This window comes from Mobula birostris, chromosome 5 (assembly GCF_030028105.1).
Source record: "Mobula birostris isolate sMobBir1 chromosome 5, sMobBir1.hap1, whole genome shotgun sequence".
Lineage (NCBI taxonomy): Eukaryota > Metazoa > Chordata > Chondrichthyes > Myliobatiformes > Myliobatidae > Mobula > Mobula birostris.
In genome coordinates this window covers 59776799-59795908 of record NC_092374.1, presented here as the reverse complement: position 1 = coordinate 59795908, position 19110 = coordinate 59776799, and the positions used below count along the sequence as shown (strand labels likewise).

General features: G+C 42.3%; 1 protein-coding gene across 1 annotated transcript in view; it reads left to right on the top strand.

Moving 5' to 3' along the window:
- trpm3 (transient receptor potential cation channel, subfamily M, member 3) overlaps positions 1-19110 on the top strand; it is a 357718-nt gene that overhangs the window by 296395 nt on the left and 42213 nt on the right. Inside the window, exons 15-16 of the mRNA XM_072259452.1 lie at positions 4325-4354; positions 7306-7595. Coding sequence (XP_072115553.1) covers positions 4325-4354; positions 7306-7595 — 320 coding nt within the window. The remainder of the gene's footprint in view (positions 1-4324; positions 4355-7305; positions 7596-19110) is intronic.

Here is a 19110-nt window from a genome sequence, read left to right as displayed (position 1 = left end):
TATTTGGATTTGAAGAAGAGGTTTGAAAAGGTGCCGCATAAAAGATTAAATATGTCATGTGATCTGGCAAGATGTTGCTCATGGGACCCTTGTGAAGTTATCAAATTTAGAAGGAAGAATGAAAAAGTACATTATTGTTTAAAGTGAGTGGGACTGCAAATCATAGCAGGATGATGTGATCTGGAATTCCTGGTACATAAAACACAAAGTATACCTCGGGAGTTAGCAACAAGTTCTGAGCAACCACTTCTTTCACAGTGCCATTACTGTGACATTTAATGCTCATTTAATGCAAAGGTTTTGTAAGTGGGAAGCCCCAACAGCAGTAACAGTTACACACATGGAAGGGGCTTTGACTGTTATTTTGCAACACCTTGTGACCTGTTTCTGTAATTCCAAGCCAACTCTGGGAAGAAATTGCTGGCCCTCATTCAACAAAGCAAGCATGGAGTACCAGTAATCACTCACAGGGTGGCTCTGCAGAGTAAATGTGACTCAGAGACTAATTCTTCCACATCAGAGCCAAGTAGGCAACATTTATCTACCAATCTAATCTGTTAACTCGCTTTCTCTTTAATATGTTATTGGTTTATAACCCGATTAGGTGCCCAGTCAGCAACCCTCCCCATCTCAATATTCACCTCACTCTTCTGACAGGCTATGTATTGAACAGGAACACACTTCCTTTCTTCCTTCTTTCTCAGTCCTTCCTCTCACCCTCCTCTCTCTCCCTCACCTCCCCCACCTCATGCTTCCCCCTTCTTCCCCTTTCCTGTCTTTCAATCTTGCTTACTCACCTCTTCCACCTAGCTTCATCTCTCTCTCCCTCTGTCCTTCCCTCTCTCCTTCCTTCTCTCCCTCTTTCCCTCTCTCCCTCTCTGTCTCCCTCTTTCCCTCTCTCTCTCCCTCTTTCCCTCTCTCTCTCTCCCCCCACCCTATCTCCTTCATTATGCAACACTTCCTTTCTTTTTGCACCTTGCCTTTTCTCCTCTCCCCATTTCTCTTCCTAGCTTCTTTCTCTCTTCCATTCCCTGCCATTTCTCTTTCCCTACTTCTCCACCCTCTCCCCTTTACCCTAACTCCCTCCTCCCAACCCATTACCTTCCTGTGAACTGACATGAAGAATGCAGTAGCTTTTGATGAAGGATGTAGTGCTCGATCAGGTGAGAGGCAGGAGTAACAAGGCTGTAACATAGCCAAGGGAAACTTAATCCCTTTATCAATAATGACCACAACATTCAATAAGTTATCAGAAGTTTTTATTTTGATGAACAGTTGTCCAAAGATTAGGTTACAGACCTTAATATCTCTTATATTTTATGTTAGCACCATGCCCAAGATGATGATATGGGTGCCATGCCCTGTGAGTCCGTCGTCTGCAAGCTGTGTTTGTTTGTAACCATTGCATGTCCACATCCTGTGCAGAAATTTCTACAAGCCAATCACAAGCTCTTTTCCATTCCTTTCCATTAGCTCTGAATTGCTTTATCACTTTCTCTGCAACCAAGAATCTAAAACTTGCACAAGACTGTGAATAGGTAGGAGCATTACAGCACACAGAGAGCAGGTAATCGCCAGAAAGTTTGATGTGGTTCCATCCTTAACTTTTCCGTTCCCAGATCAGTAAAGACTAATATTGTGGAAATCCAAAATAGAAAACAGAAAATGCTAGAAAAACTCAGCAGATCAGGCAGCGTCTGTGGAGAGAGAAATTGGGTTGATTTTCAAATCAATGTTCTTTCATCAATCAAATATTAACTCTGTTTCTTCCTCCTGACATGCTGAGTATTCTAAGCACTTCCTGCTTTTGCATGTGTTTTGTATAAATGTCAGCAGCTACTGGTGGCTAACTAGGCTCCTGATTTCGGCACTGAAATCATTTTATATAAAGTGAAGGAATTGCAGTGAGTGAAAATATATATTTACCAATTCCATGATGTGATTTGCAAGGGGTTTCCTGATATTAACAGCTTAGTGCTACCCTGCAGAATATGGATTCATTCTATATTTCCTGAGAGAAAATAGTTTTGCTAAAAGATACAAGAAAGCAAGAACTAAGGTCATCAAAATATAGCATCTTACGAATTTCCCAGCTTGCCAGATGCACAAAGACAGCTTGCTGAATGTGGTTGTATTGTTTAAAGTTGCTCAGCCAATGAAATGCACATTGACTCACTGGCACGTGGCCTATGGGGCACTGTATGCATTCACCCTTTTGGAGCTGATTCAATAGATTCTGTCATTCCTTTGTGCTAACTGAAGTGTTAGTGTATATTAATCTATTAAATTTTAAATTCTGTACATAGGACAAAGGCTTCATCAAAAACTTTCGTGCACTTTGGGTCACCTCTTTGTAGGGCTTATGGAAGCTAGCACACAGAAACTGCCCAATCAGCCAAACTCCTTGCTGCTCTACGTGAGCCCCATCGCACTCTACTCGCAATTCCTTCTGTTCCTCTTACCATCCATCCATCCAGCTCCCCTTTAGCAATCACCTCAATCAGTCTCTATGAGGCCAAGTTCCACGTTTTGTCTTACCCACAACCAGCAACTCTGTGTCTGCTCTCTCAGACTGCTTTGTAATTTGAGAGACCCCTGACAGGTCTCTTCTGAAGAAAAGAACTTAGAACATAGAACATTACAGCACAGTACAGGCCCTTTGGCCAAGCTTTTAACCTACTCTAAGATCAATCTAACCCCTCCACCCCACAGAGCCCTCCATTTTCTTATCATCTATGTGGCTGTCTGAAAGTCTCTTAAATCTCCCAAATGTTTATGCCTCAACCACTACCTGTAGCAGTGTATCCTGCACCACTGCCACTCTCTGTGTAAAATTCCTGCCCCTGACATATCCCATATACTTCCTCCAAATACAAAGTTTGTAGCTTAAACATATATCCCCTCATATTACCCATTTCTGCCCTGGGAAAAAAAGATTCAGACATTGTCCCTTCAAACAACTGTATCCCCTGTCATCATCTTTTTTGCTCCATCTCCTTCCTCCAGGTCCTTTACATAGCATGGGGATCTGAACTATTCATACAGCTCCAAGTGTAGTCTAACCAAAGTTCTTTCAGTGTTTACCATAACCTTAGGCTTTTCATTTCTATTCCACTGTTTTTGTTAATATCTAAATGCACTGATAAGAGTCAAAGCATTTGTGTAATTACAACACTTCAAAACGGAACACGAAAGTACAGGAAAATAGGACTATCTGAGAAAATAAATAAACTGGTCCCTCAGTCCTGCCCCGTCATTCCGTATCATGGCTGATGTACCCCAGGCCTCAAATCTTGTTCTGTGCCAAAGCTCTCTGTACTTTAAATATTTCTAATGATTTTGCCTTCACAACTGTTTGGGGCAAAGAATTCTAGGGATTCACAACCCTTTGCAAGTCAAAATGTTCTCCTATATCAGTTTTAAGAGATCACCACCTTATCTTGAAACTATTTCCACTCATTTGAGTCACAAATATTTGGAACACGATACTCAACCTTAGTTACACTATATTGAAGCAATTATACCTTGTACTCTGCTTCTAAAAGTTCACTTCAATGGTTTACAGACCACAGCACACAACCAATCATACGTTTAGCACATGCCACTAGGGACTACTTTTACCCAATGAAACTGTAAACAATTTCCATAGTAGTATTCTCCAATGTAAGTTGGTACCCCAAGCAAAGGTCATTAGCACTGGAGTCTTGCAATGAGACATACTTCATCCTAATTTTTAGTGGATTACTATGATTTAGTTATGAATTTGAATTGCTCTAGCCAAGGACCTGGAAGGTTAGAAGCTATTCTTGGCAAAGAAACCTTTGATGCATTTGTTGAAGGCTTTGTTTACATTTAAATCTGATTTTGATACAACCTTATAGCAGTCAAGAAAAAACAAAGAAACAAGTCACACGATAAAGTGTAAAATTACACAGTAACAATCAGAGGCAAGATGGTGAATCATCTTCATTATTGAAACAAATGATTTGTTATGATTTAGAGTAGTAGATGGAAGTATGTCCAAGACTAACCTTCTAAGGGGACAAATACTTTAAAAAATTGAACAAGGAGAAGGGATATATGGGACTAATTAGAAGACTCTTCAAACAGCTGCCATAAGTGTGATGAGCTAGATGGCCTCCTTCTCAGGTATCACAAAATGCAGCCTTAACTATATCTCATTTTTATCAAGACAATTTAAGTGCCAGTTTGCCATCATTATTAGGTTGTGAATACTTTAAGGTATAATTCTTAGGCATTCTACAAAAAGACAAATTCTCAGTGCTTATCTTAAACCTTCATCTTTCTTATTGATTTCTTGCAGCCCAAGGCTCTGAAGCTGCTGGGAATGGAGGTACATTAACACCATCAATTTCTATTCCTTTATTCAAGGAGCTCAGACTGGTTTATACAACAGGGGTTTTGATATTCAACAGTGAACCTAGAACCACTGTAACACTCCATTGTCAAATTGGCTGTCCTGACCAGATGCGTAAATGAAAATATTGTGAATGCTGGAAATCTGCGAAGGACTCTGCTGCACGGGCAGCTTCTGTGAAGAGAGAAACAAAGATTTCTGTGTGGGTTGTGGTCAGAACATATAAAGCAAGCTGCTGGTCTGCAAGTGCTCCTAGGTAGATTCTGTATTCAGGTGGACCTGCTACAAATTCAAGATACGGTGATAAATGCCCTCATACCTCTCTGCTCTATCACTGGATTCCCATTAGATACAGAAGCAGAGCCAAGAGGTGCAAGGAATCACCAATATATTACTGAGAAATCTTCTACCTGGATTCACCTCCCAATTCATTCCCAACCTGAAGATCAGGAGAAAACTGCAAGGTTACACTAGCTTATTACTTAATTTGTCTTAAAATTTTTTAATTATTCTTTATTGCTTTAATTTTTAAATTAATTTTGCGGTCTTCTATCTGTCCCATTTTTAATTATTCACAGCAGTCTTCAAATATTTCTAAATATTTAGGACATAAAACAGTGCAGCTCAGGAACAAGGCCTTTGACAGACGATGTCTATGCCAAACACAATAGCAAATTAAATTTAAACTCTTCTGTCTGTGTATGATCCATATCTCTCTATTCCTTGCATATTCATATGTCTATCCAAAAACTGTATCTGCATTTAGAAATTGTCCAAAACTACTTCTGGTTTTGGCAGGAAGTGAGGCTCCTGCCTTCTTCCACTTAAGTATTATTTCCTGTCAAATGTGTCAAGGCCTCAGGCTAGCCTTCTTGGAGTCTCCGAGGTGCAAGAAGGCTCTGCTCATTCTTGACCTCCAGATGCAGCCCAAGTGAGTGCTGGTGGGAAGTATAGATGGTGTGTCCAGGCCGTAGGGCCAAGTCCAACGACTTCATACAATGTTTCAGGTCAATGACCTGTTATCATCACTGAAGACTTTCCAACCTTATCTATTCTCTCTTCTCAGATGCTGCCTGACGTGCTGAGCATTTCCAGCATTTTTCTTTCATTTTACAGGAATAATTGTGCAATACTGTACATGGCACTCTTAATCAAGCCAACAATTATTCTAAGTTAATGCAATTGAAGTATTAATTTGACAAATTTATTTCCACATAATAAGCATTAGATATTTAGAGACTAGGCCATTTTTTACTCTCTATTTGATAAATTATTGTGTTAAATGTTAAGACAGGATCTGACCTTTTCAGATTATATTACCTGAGACAGTTACAGGCCAACTTTCAATGTATAATCAATGCTTAATTCATTTTTCAAGTTCAGGTATGTCTGCAAGCCCATGCTTCATGCATTTTAAAGCAAACAATTCCATTTGGATATAAAATTCTAAGATTCATTTAGGTTTTAATTTCTAATGTTTATTATCTAACCACTGTTGTATAAACATAATTCACAGTAGAGAATATGCAGTGAAGGAAAGAATTTCATAACTTGATTATTATTGTGTTATGATCTCTTTCTGTGACAGAGGGCAGGCTGGATATAAAATTGATCCCTCTTAGTAGCCTTTTTTTGAGATTTCCCTCTCCTTTTCCTTGTAGCTTTATATGCATTTACATCCAGTCAAGGCTGTGCTTCTGTGTTGACTATTGATTTGATCATTTTATTTTCTGGTGGCTAGCTTTAAGTGGTATTTTTCCTTTGTTAATTCATTCTTGTTTTGTCAGTCGTTTCTCTTTAGAAATGCTTTTGCTGTTGGCTTTTAATTCACTCTGTACTGCTGCTGTTTAATCTCTATCACCCAAAAGGTCAGGTTAAATCTCTACTTGTCTTTAAAGTTTTGTATTAAAATTATGATTGATTAGAATAAATGATAAGAATAGTTACATCTACTGGTGGCTTAATGTTTCATTACCCATGGCTGAAACTGATTCAAAAGTAGATTTTCTTTAAAGGTAAATTTGTGGGATGTTCAGCAAACAGAATGTGTGTTTACAAAATGATATGAACACTTGCAAGTTTAGATATGTGTATGTGAGTTAATAGTAGATTTTGCATTGGGAAGGATAGCTGATTTACATTTTAATTTCCAAAGCTAGATTAGGTTTGTAGAATGTAACTTAGTTCTATTACCTTGATTGCAAAGCTGCTTTGCTAGGAAGGGACTACAGTAGAATATATTCTCCATTATATTTGGTCTGTATTACAGATTCTTTACTGATATTAAATGACGTAGAAGCGAACACAATATCCCTATATGTAGGCTTGCCAAATCTGTTGCATGCATTCTCGGAGTTCTCATCATATCACCTTCTAATCTTTAACTCATCCCCATCATCAGTCTCTGATCTGGTGGAATAACATGTCAATTGATTTGAACCCCCACCTCTCCAGCCTAACAGAAAGCTATTTTCATTGTAATGAATTGACTGCCACAAGAGAGACTGTAGATGCCAAAATCTGGAGCAAAAAAAAACAAACTGCTGGAGGATCTCAGCAGGACAACCATTGAGACAGTTGATGTTTCGATTCAAGACTCTGCATGGTCTCGATGCAAATTCCATACAGCAGACTATTTTTTTGCTGGGTGAATTGACATTCATTTTTCACCTTTATATTTAGAATTAATCGAGAAAAGTGTTGAAAGGAAATGAAGATAAAATTTACATTTTGTTTAATCAATTTCCCCAGTCTGCTGCCCCCATCATTTTTTGAGCTGGGCATTGCTTTTCAATCAGGGCTCCAAAGACTGCTCTTTAATCCCCAGAGACTCCAGGGTGATTCTGCAGGGTTGGCAACCTGGCTGAGAGGTTCTGTGAAGGTGAATTCAATTTTGCTGATGAACTTCTTCTCCTAAAAACGAACAGGAAGAACCCCCCATGCGGAGAGGCAGGAAGCCCACCAAGAAGAGGGAAGAAGATGTAGACATCGATCTGGATGACCCAGAGATCAATCACTTCTCCTACCCGTTTCATGAGCTGATGCTCTGGGCTGTTCTCATGAAGCGACAGAAGATGGCACTGTTCTTCTGGCAGCATGGTGAGGAGGCTATGGCCAAGGCGCTTGTTGCCTGCAAGCTCTGCAAAGCCATGGCCCACGAGGCTTCCGAGAACGACATGGTGGACGACATCTCCCAAGAGTTAAACCACAACTCCAGGTATGCATGCTGCCAGTTTGCCCCAGCATGGCACACATTTAGGCAGGTGTGAACAAAGCTCGTGAAGAAGAATTAGAAGGGAAGACAGAGAGACAAAGATAGTGAAAAATAAAGTAAATGATTAAACAAAGGAATGCCTTGAGTTTACATCCTACTAAAAGGTTTTACAGAGAAAAAAACATGTCTTTGAACTGTCAGCACTATGTAAAGGACGCAAAAGCTGACTGATTCAGGACAGTGAGAGGGATGATTAGTCATTGAATGGCAACTTTGGAAGGTGGGAAGGAGAGCCTGTGACTAGCTTGGGTCTGATGGTGTGTGACAATCAGGCACACTCAGCACAACAATGAACTCTGGTGAGCTAGATATCTCTCTTTGTTCTCTGGTACTGATGAGAGAAGGAGGTCATCATGTTCTGAAAGGAGACACAATGAAGCAGCCCGTCTCCATGGGCAGAAGTGAATGCCAAAGAACCCATCAGGAAATGGCTGGAGAGGCAGATTACAATCTCTCCATGTTTAACCTCCTCTTCCTCCTCCTTAAAGAAAAGGAACACATTTATAAAGGAATCTCTATTGATTTCCAGGAACACACTGGAACTTTCCTTCAATATCCTGCATTATTTATATAGCGCTCCTCATATACAAAAGCATAATCCCTAGGTAGCACTAACAACACGCTGGAGGAACTCAGCAGGTCGGGCAGCATCCGTGGAAAAGATCGGTCAACGTTTCGGGTCGGAACCGTGTGTCCTGACGAAGGGTTCCAGCCCGAAACGTCGACCGATCTTTTCCACGGATGCTGCCCGACCTGCTGAGTTCCTCCAGCGTGTTGTGAGTGTTGCTCTGACCCCAGCATCTGCAGATTATTTTGTGTTTATAATCCCTAGGTTCTTTACAGTAATATTATCTGGCTAAGGTTTAACTCTGAGTCAGACTGAGAGAAAGCTGAGTAGGTAACAAGAGGCTTGGTCAAAGAGGTAGGTTTCGAGGGCAGGATTATCTTCCCAAAATGACTGTAGTAAACCAGATGGGTTTTTAATTGAACGTTTCAAAATTGCTATTTTATTAAATCACGATTACAATATTGGTTTCAAATTGCAGATTTACTCAATTACTTCTCCATTTGGGGTGGTGGTTTCACATCTGACTAATGCAAGCCTCTGAGTTACCAGCCCATTAGTAAACACTCTACACTGTCACAGCCCAGTTCATTCTCTGCTGCAGCTTTCTCCAAATGCCAGCTCATTTCTCATTACTGCTCTATGGTCTGGCTTCCTTTCTCTGGATAATTCCGGCTGTCATGTTTCTCAGAGTAACTTCAAAAAGTCTTCAAAAGATACAGACCTCATTTGAATAGGAGTAAGCTATTTAGCAGCCACTGCCCCACTTGCCCTTCCACAAGCCCACCTCTCCCATGCGCTAGTTCTCATATCGTATAACACCTGGATTTAATAAAACCCGGTGCTCAGTCTGGCTAAACTTCTTTGCAGATTGCAGTACATCAAGTTCACATTAATATTAGTAGTGAGTTTCAGAATCAAGTATCTCATTACTAGGGCTTTATTCACAATGCATATCCTGCCATTATAAATCAGGTATAATTCTATTCATAATACATGCCTGTAAATATTTATGTCTACAAATTGAAGTGAATGGAGTCATATTTCAAAAGCAGAGTAGAACGTACAGCTTCTCCTGTATACCTCACATAGCACCACTGTTCTGAGCGGAATTTCTAGACATTTTACAAATTTCTAGGTCTTTTAGCTTTCTGTAACCATTTGCAGACTGAGAATGGAAAAGCATTAACTCAGGCTACTGGGAGAATTTTATCTTTAGTAACTAGCACCACTTATATGCCAGGGTGTCAGTTGCTGGGCACAGAGAAACCTGAGCAATTCCTCTTTGACTCCCCACCCCACCCTCCGGTCCCCACCGGGGCAATCTTTCTGAGAGCTCTCCTTTTGTCTGAACGGTTCCATCGCTCAGCTAGAGGCATCAGAGATCCACCTCCTGATGTCTAACTTGTATCTGACCTCACACAAATTAAAATTGTAATCTTTTGTGGTGCATTGAGTTATCCAATCAGAGAAAATTCAAAGCCTCTCTAAAGGTTAGGGTCTCAATTCAATTTTTTGTCTGAGTATCTGAGATGCCTTTTATTGGGAACAGTCACTCCCATTCTTTCTACAGCCCTGCTATGGTGCTTGCATCACCCTTTACATGTTACCTATCATTTCTTTGTGGAATATTTGTCTTGAGCTCCTTCTTCCAACATCTTCATTGTCCCCATCTCCCTCATGCCACACCATTGTCTCTATGACCCGGAAGAACCAAAACATTTTCCATTTTATTTGCTGAGTGGAGGCCAAGCAGAGGGTTGGAGACCTTGATCATCGAGAACAGATGACACCCTGTGAGGTATGGTCTGGCAGTGAACAATGTGTTTGGGAAGGATGAAGGGGTGTATTGATGGCGAAGGGAAATGTTAACTTGCCAGTACATACTGAGTAACATAATCTTTGCAGCAAAACATACATGGAGTATAGAGTAGTGCAGCACAGGAGCAGGCCCCTCAGACCACAATGTTGTGTCGAACCATCTAAATGGTAAACCAAAAACACCCAAAACGAATCCCTCCTACCTACACAATGTCCATCTCCCTCATATTCATGTGCCTGTCTAAACCTCTCTTAAAAGCCTCTAATGTATTTGTCTGTACCACCATATCACAGAGTCACAGTGTCAAAGAAAAGTAAGTACTGCACAGCAACAGGCCCTTCAGCCCATCTAGTCCATGTCAAAACCATTTAAACTGCCTTTTCCCATCAACCTGCACTGGGACCACAGGCCTCCACACCCCTTGTATCCAAACTTCCTTTAAACATTGAAACTGAGCTCACATACACCCCTTGTGCTGGCGACTCATTCCACACACTCACATTCCTTTGAGTGTCCCTTATGTTCCCCTTAAACTTTTCACCTTTCACCCTTAACCCATGACCTCTGGTTATAGTCTCACCCAACCTCAGAGGAAAAAGCCTGCTTGCATTTACACTATCTAAACCTTCATAATTTTGTATACCTCTATCAAATCTCCTCTCAGTCTAAAGAATACAGTCCTAACCTATTCAATCTTTTCTTATAACTCAGATGCTGCAGACACAGCAACATCCTTGTAAATTTTCAACCTTATTTACATCTTTCCTGTAGGTAGATGACCCAAACTACACACAATACTCCAAACTAGGCCTCACCAATGACTTATACAACTTCAACATAACACTGAAACTCCTGTACTCAGTACTTTGATTTATGAAGACCAATGTGCCAAAAGTTTTCTTTACAACCCTATCTACCTGTGATGCCACTTTCAATGAATCACATGTTCCTAAATCCCTCTGTTCTACCACACTCCGAAGTGCCCTACAGTTCACTGTGTAAGACCTACCCTGATTGGTCCTACCAAAGTGCAATACGTTGTTCTTGTCTGCATTAAATTCCATCTGCCATTTTTCATCCCATTTTTCCAGCTGATGCAGATCCCTCTGCAATACCACGCTGTCCACTGCACCCTCAGTCTTGGTGTCATACACAAATTTGCTGATCCAGTTAACCATGCTATCATCCAAATCATTGATAAAGATGACAAACAACAAAGGACCCAGCACCGATCCCTGAGGCACTCCACTAGACACAAGTCTCCAGTCGGAGAAGCAACCATCTGCTACCACTCTCTGGCTTCTTCCACCAAAGCGAATGTCTAATCTAATTTTCTACCTCATCTTGAATGTCTAGCAATTGAACTTTATTGACCAACATCCCATGCGGGACCTCCTCAAATGCCTTGCTAAAGTCCATGTAGACAACATCTACTGCCTTCATCCCATTTTCCTGATAACTTCCTCAGAAAACCCTATAACATTGTTTAGACATGACCTGCCATGCACAAAGCATTCTTAATCAATCCATGTCTATCCAAACACTTACAGTATATATCTGATCCCTTATAATACCTACACTAAGTTTCCCACATCTGATGTCAGACCTACTGGCCTATAATTTTCTGGTTTATGTTCAGAGCCTTTCTTAAACAGTGGAACAATATTGACTATCTTCCAATCCTTTGGAACTTCTGTTGCTAAGGGTAATTTAACTATCTCTGGTAGAACCCTGGCAATTTCTGCACTTGCCTCCCATAGGGAACACCTTGTCAAGCCCTGAGGATTTATCCACCCTGATTTGTCTCAGAACAGCAAACACTTGCCCCTCTGTAATCTCAATAGGGTCCCCATGAAGTTGGTGCTGCTTTACCTCACCAACTCTGTGTCCATCTCCTGAGTAAATACAATGCAATGTAAATACAATAATATGAAAAATGTATTTAAGATCTCCCCCATCTGTTTTGGCTCCACATATGGATTACCACTCAGACCTTCCAGAAGACCAATTTTCTCCCTTGCAATCCTTTTGCTCTTAACATATTTCTATAATCCCTTAGGATTCTCCTTCACCTTGTCTGCTAGGGCAATTTCATGCCTGCTTTTAGCCCTCCTGATTTCTTTCTTCAGTGTTCTTTGGCATTTCCTATACTCCAATAACATCTCATTGGTTCCTACCTGCCTATATCTGCTATGCACCTTTTTTCTCTTAGCTAGGGTCTCAATATCTCTTGAAAACCAAGGTTCCCCGCACTTGTTATCTTTAGCTTTTATTCTGACAGGCACATACAAGCTTTAGAACATAGAATAGTACAGCACATTACAGGCCCTTCGGCCCACAATGTTGTGCTGACCCTCAAACCCTGCCTCTCATATAACCCCCCCGCCTTAAATTCCTCCATATACCTGTCTAGTAGTCTCTTAAACTTCACTAGTGTATCTGCCTCCACCACTGACTCAGGCAGTGCATTCCACGCACCAACCGCTCACTGAGTGAAAAACCTTCCTCTAATATCCCCCTTGAACTTCCCACCCCTTACCTTAAAGCCATGTCCTCTCGTATTGAGCAGTGGTGCCCTGGGGAAGAGGCGCTGGCTATCCACTCTATCTATTCCTCTTATTATCTTGTACCCCTCTATCATGTCTCCTCTCATCCTCCTCCTCTCCAAAGAGTACAGCCCTAGCTCCCTTAACCTCTGATCATAATGCATACTCTCTAAACCAGGCAGCATCCTGGTAAATCTCCTCTGTACCCTTTCCACTGCTTCCACATCCTTCCTATAGTGAGGCGCCCAGAACTGGACACAGTACTCCAAGTGTGGCCTAACCAGAGTTTTATAGTGCTGCATCATTACATCACAACTCTTAAACTCTATCCCTGGACTTATGAAAGCTAACACCCTATAAGCTTTCTTAAATACCCTATCTACCTGTGAGGCAACTTACAGGGATCTGTGGACATGTACCCCCAGATCCCTCTGCTCCTCCACACTACCAAGTATCCTGCCATTTACTTTGTACTCTGCCTTGGAGTTTGTCCTTCCAAAGTGTACCACCTCACACTTCTCCGGGTTGATCTCCATCTCCCACTTCTTAGCCCACTTCTGCATCCTATCAATGTCTCTCTGCAATCTTCAACAATCCTCTACACTATCTACAACACCACCAATATTTTTGTCGTCTGCAAACTTGCCAACCCACCCTTCTAGCCCTTCATCCAGGTCATTAATAAAAATCACGAAGAGGTCCCAGAACAGATCCTTGTGTGACCACTAGTCACAATCCTCCAATCTGAATGTACTCCCTCCATCACCACCCTCTGCCTTCTGCAGGCAAGCCAATTCTGAATCCACCTGGCCAAACTTCCCTGGATCCCATGCCTTCTGACTTTCTGAATAAGCCTACCATGTGAAACCTTGTCAAATGCCTTACTAAAATCCATATGGATCACATCCACTGCACTACCCTCATCTATATGCCTGGTCACCTCCTCAAAGAACTCTATCAGGCTTGTTAGACACGATCTGCCCTTCACAAAGCCATGCTGACTGTCCCTGATCAGACCACGATTCTCTAAATGCCCATAGGTCCTATCTCGAAGAATCTTTTCCAACAGCTTTCCCCCCACAGACGTAAGGCTCACTGGTCTATAATTACCCAGACTATCCCTACTACCTTTTTTGAACAAGGGGACAACATTCACCTCCCTCCAATCCTCCGGTACCACTCCTGTGGACAATGAGGACATAAAGATCCTAGCCAGAGGCTCAGCAATCTCTTCCCTCGCCTTGTGGAGCAGCCTGGGGAATATTCCATCAGGCCCTGGGGACTTATCCGTCCTAATGTATTTTAGCAACTCCAACACACCTCTCCCTTAATATCAACATGCTCCAAAACATCAACCTCACTCATATTGTCCTCACCATCATCAAGTTCCCTCTCATTGGTGAATACCGAAGAGAAGTATTCATTGAAGACCTCGCTCACTTCCACAGCCTCCAGGCACACCTGCCCACCTTTAGCTCTAATCGGTCCTACCTTCACTCCTGTCATCCTTTTTTTCTTCATATAATTGAAGAATGCCTTGGGGTTTTCCTTTACCCTACTTGCCAAGGCCTTCTCAAGCCCCCTTCTTGCTCTTCTCAGCCCCTTCTTAAGCTCCTTTCTTCCTTCCCTATATTCCTCAATAGACCCATCTGATCCTTGCTTCCTAGACCTCATGTATGCTGCCTTCTTCCACCTGACTAGATTTTCCACCTTACTTGTCACCCATGGTTCCTTCACCCTACCATTCTTTATCTTCCTCACCGGGACAAATTTATCCCTAACATCCTGCAAGAGATCTCTAAACATTGACCACATGTCCATAGTACGAAAACATCATCCCAATTCACACCCACAAGTTCTAGCCTTATAGCCTCATAATTTGCCCTTCCCCAATTAAAAATTTTCCTGTCCTCTCTGATTCTGTCCTTTTCCATGATAATGCTAAAGGCCAGGGAGCGGTGGTCACTGTCCCCCAGATGCTCACCCACTGAGAGATTTGTGACCTGACCTGGTTCATTACCTAGTACTAGATCTAGTATGGCATTCCCCCTAGTCGGCCTGTCCACATACTGTGACAGGAATCCGCCCTGGACACACTTAACAAACTCTGCCCCATCTAAACCCTTGGAACTAATCAGGTGCCAATCAATATTAGGGAAGTTAAAGTCACCCATGGTAACAACCCTGTTATTTTTGCACCTTTCCATAATCTGCCTCCCAATCTGCCCCTCTGTATCTCTGCTGCTACCAGGGGGCCTATAGAATACCCCAAATAGAATAACTGCTCCCTTCCTGTTCCTGACTTCCACCCATACTGACTCAAAAGAGGATCCTGCTACATTACCCACCCTTTCTGTAGCTGTAATAGTATCCCTGACCAGTAATGCCACCCCTTCTCCCCTTTTCCCCCCTTTTAAGGCACTGAAATCCAGGAATATTGAGAATCCATTCCTGCCCTGGTGCCAGCCAGGTCTCTGTAATGGCCGCTACATCATAATTCCATGTATGTATCCAAGCTCTCAGTTCATCACCTTTGTTGCTGATGCTTCTTGCATTGAGGTACACACACTTCAGTCCTTCTACCTTACTGTCTTTACACCATTTATTCTGCTTCTCTTTCCTCAAAGCCTCTCTATATGTTAGATCTGGCTTTACTCCATGCACTTCTTTCACTGCTCTATCGCTCTGGGTCCCATCCCCCTTGCAAATTAGTTTAAACCCTCCCGAACCATGCTAGCAAACCTACCTGCAAGGATATTGCTGCACCTCGAGTTCAGGTGCAACCCATCCAATCTGTACAAGTCCCACCTTCCCCAGAAGAGATCCCAATTATCCAAAAATCTAAAACCCTGCCCTCTGCACCAACTCCTCAGCCACACATTCAACTGCCATCTCCTCCAATTCTTACCATCATTGTCACGTAGCACTGGCAGCAATCCTGAGAACACCACCCTTGAGGTCCTGTTCTTCAGCCTTCTGCCTAGTTCCCGAAACTCATATTTCAGGACCTCATCCCTCTTCCTGCCTATGTCATTGGTCCCTACATGTATCATAACTTCTGGTTGCTTTCCCTCTCGTACCAGGATGTCGTGCACCCATTCAGAGACATCCCGGACCCTGGCACCCAGGAGGCAACAAACCATGCGGGTACTCTCAAAATTGCACTCTTGAAGGCCACGTGCTTACCAAGTACATCTTTGCCAGAAAACAGCCTGTCCCAATCCACACTTGCCAAACCATTTCTAATACAATCAAAATTAGCCTTTCTTCAATTTAGAATCTCAACCTGCGATCCCAACCTATCTTTTTGCATGTTTACTTTGAAACTAATGGCATTGTGATGACTAGCTGCAAAGTGTTCCCCTGCACAAACTTCTCTCACTTGCCCTGTTCTCATTCCATAATGGCAGATCAAGTATCGGATACTCTCTCATTGGGACATCTGATTAAAGGCACTTTCTTGAACACATTGGGCAAACTTTATCCTATCTAGTCCTTTTACAGTATGAGAGTGCCAGTCAATATGTGGAGAGTTAAAATCACCTAATATAACAGCGTTATGTTTCTTGCAACAGACTGCAATCTTTCCACAAATTTGTTTCTCTAAATCCCTCGGACTGTTGGGTGGTCTGTAATATAGCCCCATTAACATGGTCATACCTTTCCTATTACTCAGTTCCATCCATAATGTCTTAGATGAGTTCTCCAGTCTGTCCTGACAGAGCACTGCCGTGACATTTTCCCCAACTAGTAATGCCACCCCTCCTCTTTAATCCCTCCTGATCTGTCACGTCAAAAACAACAGAATATTGAACTGCCAGTGTTGTCCTTCATGCACAGAAGTCTCATTAATAGCTACAATATCATAATTGCAGGTGTTGATCCATGCCCTGAGCTCATCCCCCTTTCCTACAATACTTCTTGCATTGAAATATACACAGCCCAAGGTTCTAGTTGCACCCTGCTCAACCTTTTGATTCCTGATTATGTCTGAGATCTTATCCCCATCTGTCTCCACAACCTCTCCACTAACTGTTCTGGCACTTACATTCCCATCCCACTGCAACTCTAGTTTAAACCCCACCGTGCAGCATTAGCAAACCTTCCCACTAGGAGCTGGGCCTCCTTCCAGTTCAGGTGCAAACCATACCTTATGTACAGGTCCCACCTTCCAAAGAATGATCCAAGAATCCTATCCCCTCCTGCAACACCAACTCTTTAGCCACACATTGAACTGTATAATCATCCTATTTCTGGCCTCATTAGCACATGACATGGATAGCAATCCTGAGATCACAACCTGGTACGTGCTGCCCTTTAACTTAGTACCTAACTCCCTGAACTCCCCATTGCAGAACTTAGTCACTTCTCCTACCCACGTCATTGGTACTTACATGGATCACGACCTCTGGTTGTTCACCTTCCCACTTAAGAATGCTGAGACTTGATCTGAGGTATGCCTGACCTTGGCACCCGGGAAGGAACATACCATCCAGGAATCTTGTTCTCACCACAGAACCTCCTTTCTGTTCCCCTAACTAATGAATCCCCTGTCACCACAGCTCAGCTCTTTCCCCCCTTCTTTAATGAGTCACAGAGCCAGACTCAGTACCAGAAACCCAACCGCTGTGACTTTTCTCTGCTAGGTCATCCCCATGAACAGTAGCCATATTAATCTACTTGTTGCTGAGGTGGATGGACACAGGGGTACTCTGCACTGGCTCTTTAACCCCCTACCCCTTCCTGGCTGTCACCCAGTTTCCTGTCTCCAGCACCCTCTCTATATGTCTTATCTATCACACCCTCAGCCTCCCGAATGCTCCGGAGCTCATTCAGTTCCAGCTCCAAATCCTTAATGTAGATTGTTCGAAGCTGCAGCTGGATGCACTTCTCGCAGATGTAGTCATCAGGGACACTGGAGATCTCCTTGCCTTCCTAAATCCCACAAGAGGAGCATTCCATTATCCTGCCTGGCATCTCTACTGTTCTAACTGAAAATGTATTGGGGGGGGGGCCGGGAGAAAGAACTCTACTTGCAGCTTTTTTTTCCTTCTCTGACTGAAGCTTCTTTTCACTGAAGCCTCAAAGAGCTGAAGCCTCAAAATCTCCACTCTAACTCTGTCCAATCTGACAATGGCTGCTCCACTTGCACCACTTTTGTTTTTGTTACTCAATCCTGAACTTTGATTGGCCACAGCTCAAAGCTCCAAAAAAAACCTGCTACGAGTCACTGCCTTTAACACTTGATTAGTGAACCTGCATGAATTACATACTCTCAAGCTTCTGATCTGTCTACTTGGCCACTGTTCAAAGCTCCAGGCATCCACCACTCTCTGACTAAAAAAACTAATCCCTCACATCCCCTTTGAAACTACCCCCTCTCACCTTCAATGCATGCCCTCTGGTATTAGACATTTATACCTTGGGAAAAAGATATTCCCTATGTACTTTATATATGCCTCTCATAATCTTATAAGCTTCTTATCCAGTGTTCCTTCAGCCTCCACCACTCCAAAGAAAACAACCCAAGTCTGTCCAGCCTCTCATAATAGCACATGCCCTCTAAACTAGGCAGCATCCTGGTGAACCTCTTCTGTGTCCTCTCCAAAGCCTCAATGTCCCTTCTATAGTGGGGCAACCAGAACTGAATGCAATACTCCAGATGTGGCACTGCACCAAAAGTTCCTAGTCAGTTTGGGGAAGAGCATCGAAGATTAATGGAAATCAAAGGCTAAAAGTAATGTTTCAGAAGGTTAAAGCTCTGATGGATCACTAGGAACCCAGCTGTTTCTTGGCAATGTTCATCAAGAAGAAGGGATTGACCTCAGAGTGCACATAGTATAGGTCATCCTGATAAAGTGGGAGTAATGGCAAGTTTGCAGAGATGAGCTTGTATTCCACGGAGTGTGGAAAGTTAAGACATAGTCAGTTTGAAATATATAAGATGATGGGGAAGCATGGTTAGTATAACCCTATTACAGCACTAGTGGCCCAGGAGCTATTGCACCACTGTTGGTAAAGAATTTGTAAATTCTCAATGTGACCATGTGGGTTTTCTCTGGGTGCTCTAATTTCTTCTCACAATCCAAAATCATATGGATTAGTAGGTTAATTTGTCTCATGGATGTAATTGCATGGCACAGGTTCATTGGGCCAGAAGTGCTGTATCTCTAATTCAAATTGGAAAAAAACCTTAAGCGATTGAAATAAAGAGATCAAATAGAAATTGTTCCGTCTTGATATTGGTATTGGTTTATTATTGTCATGCGCGTTTTCATACACAAAAGAGTTTCTTATGCATGCCATTTAGTAAAATATATAACTACATCAATGTAGTAAAAAGACAACAGACTGCAGAATGTAATGTTAAAATTTCAGGGAAAGGATAGTACAGGTCGACAGATAAAGTGTCACGGCAAAGTAGATTGGGAGATCAAGAGTTCACCATTAGCCTAGGAGAGTTTCATTCAAGAATCTGATAAGAGTCAGTTAGAAGCTGTCATTGACCCTGATGTTACATACTTT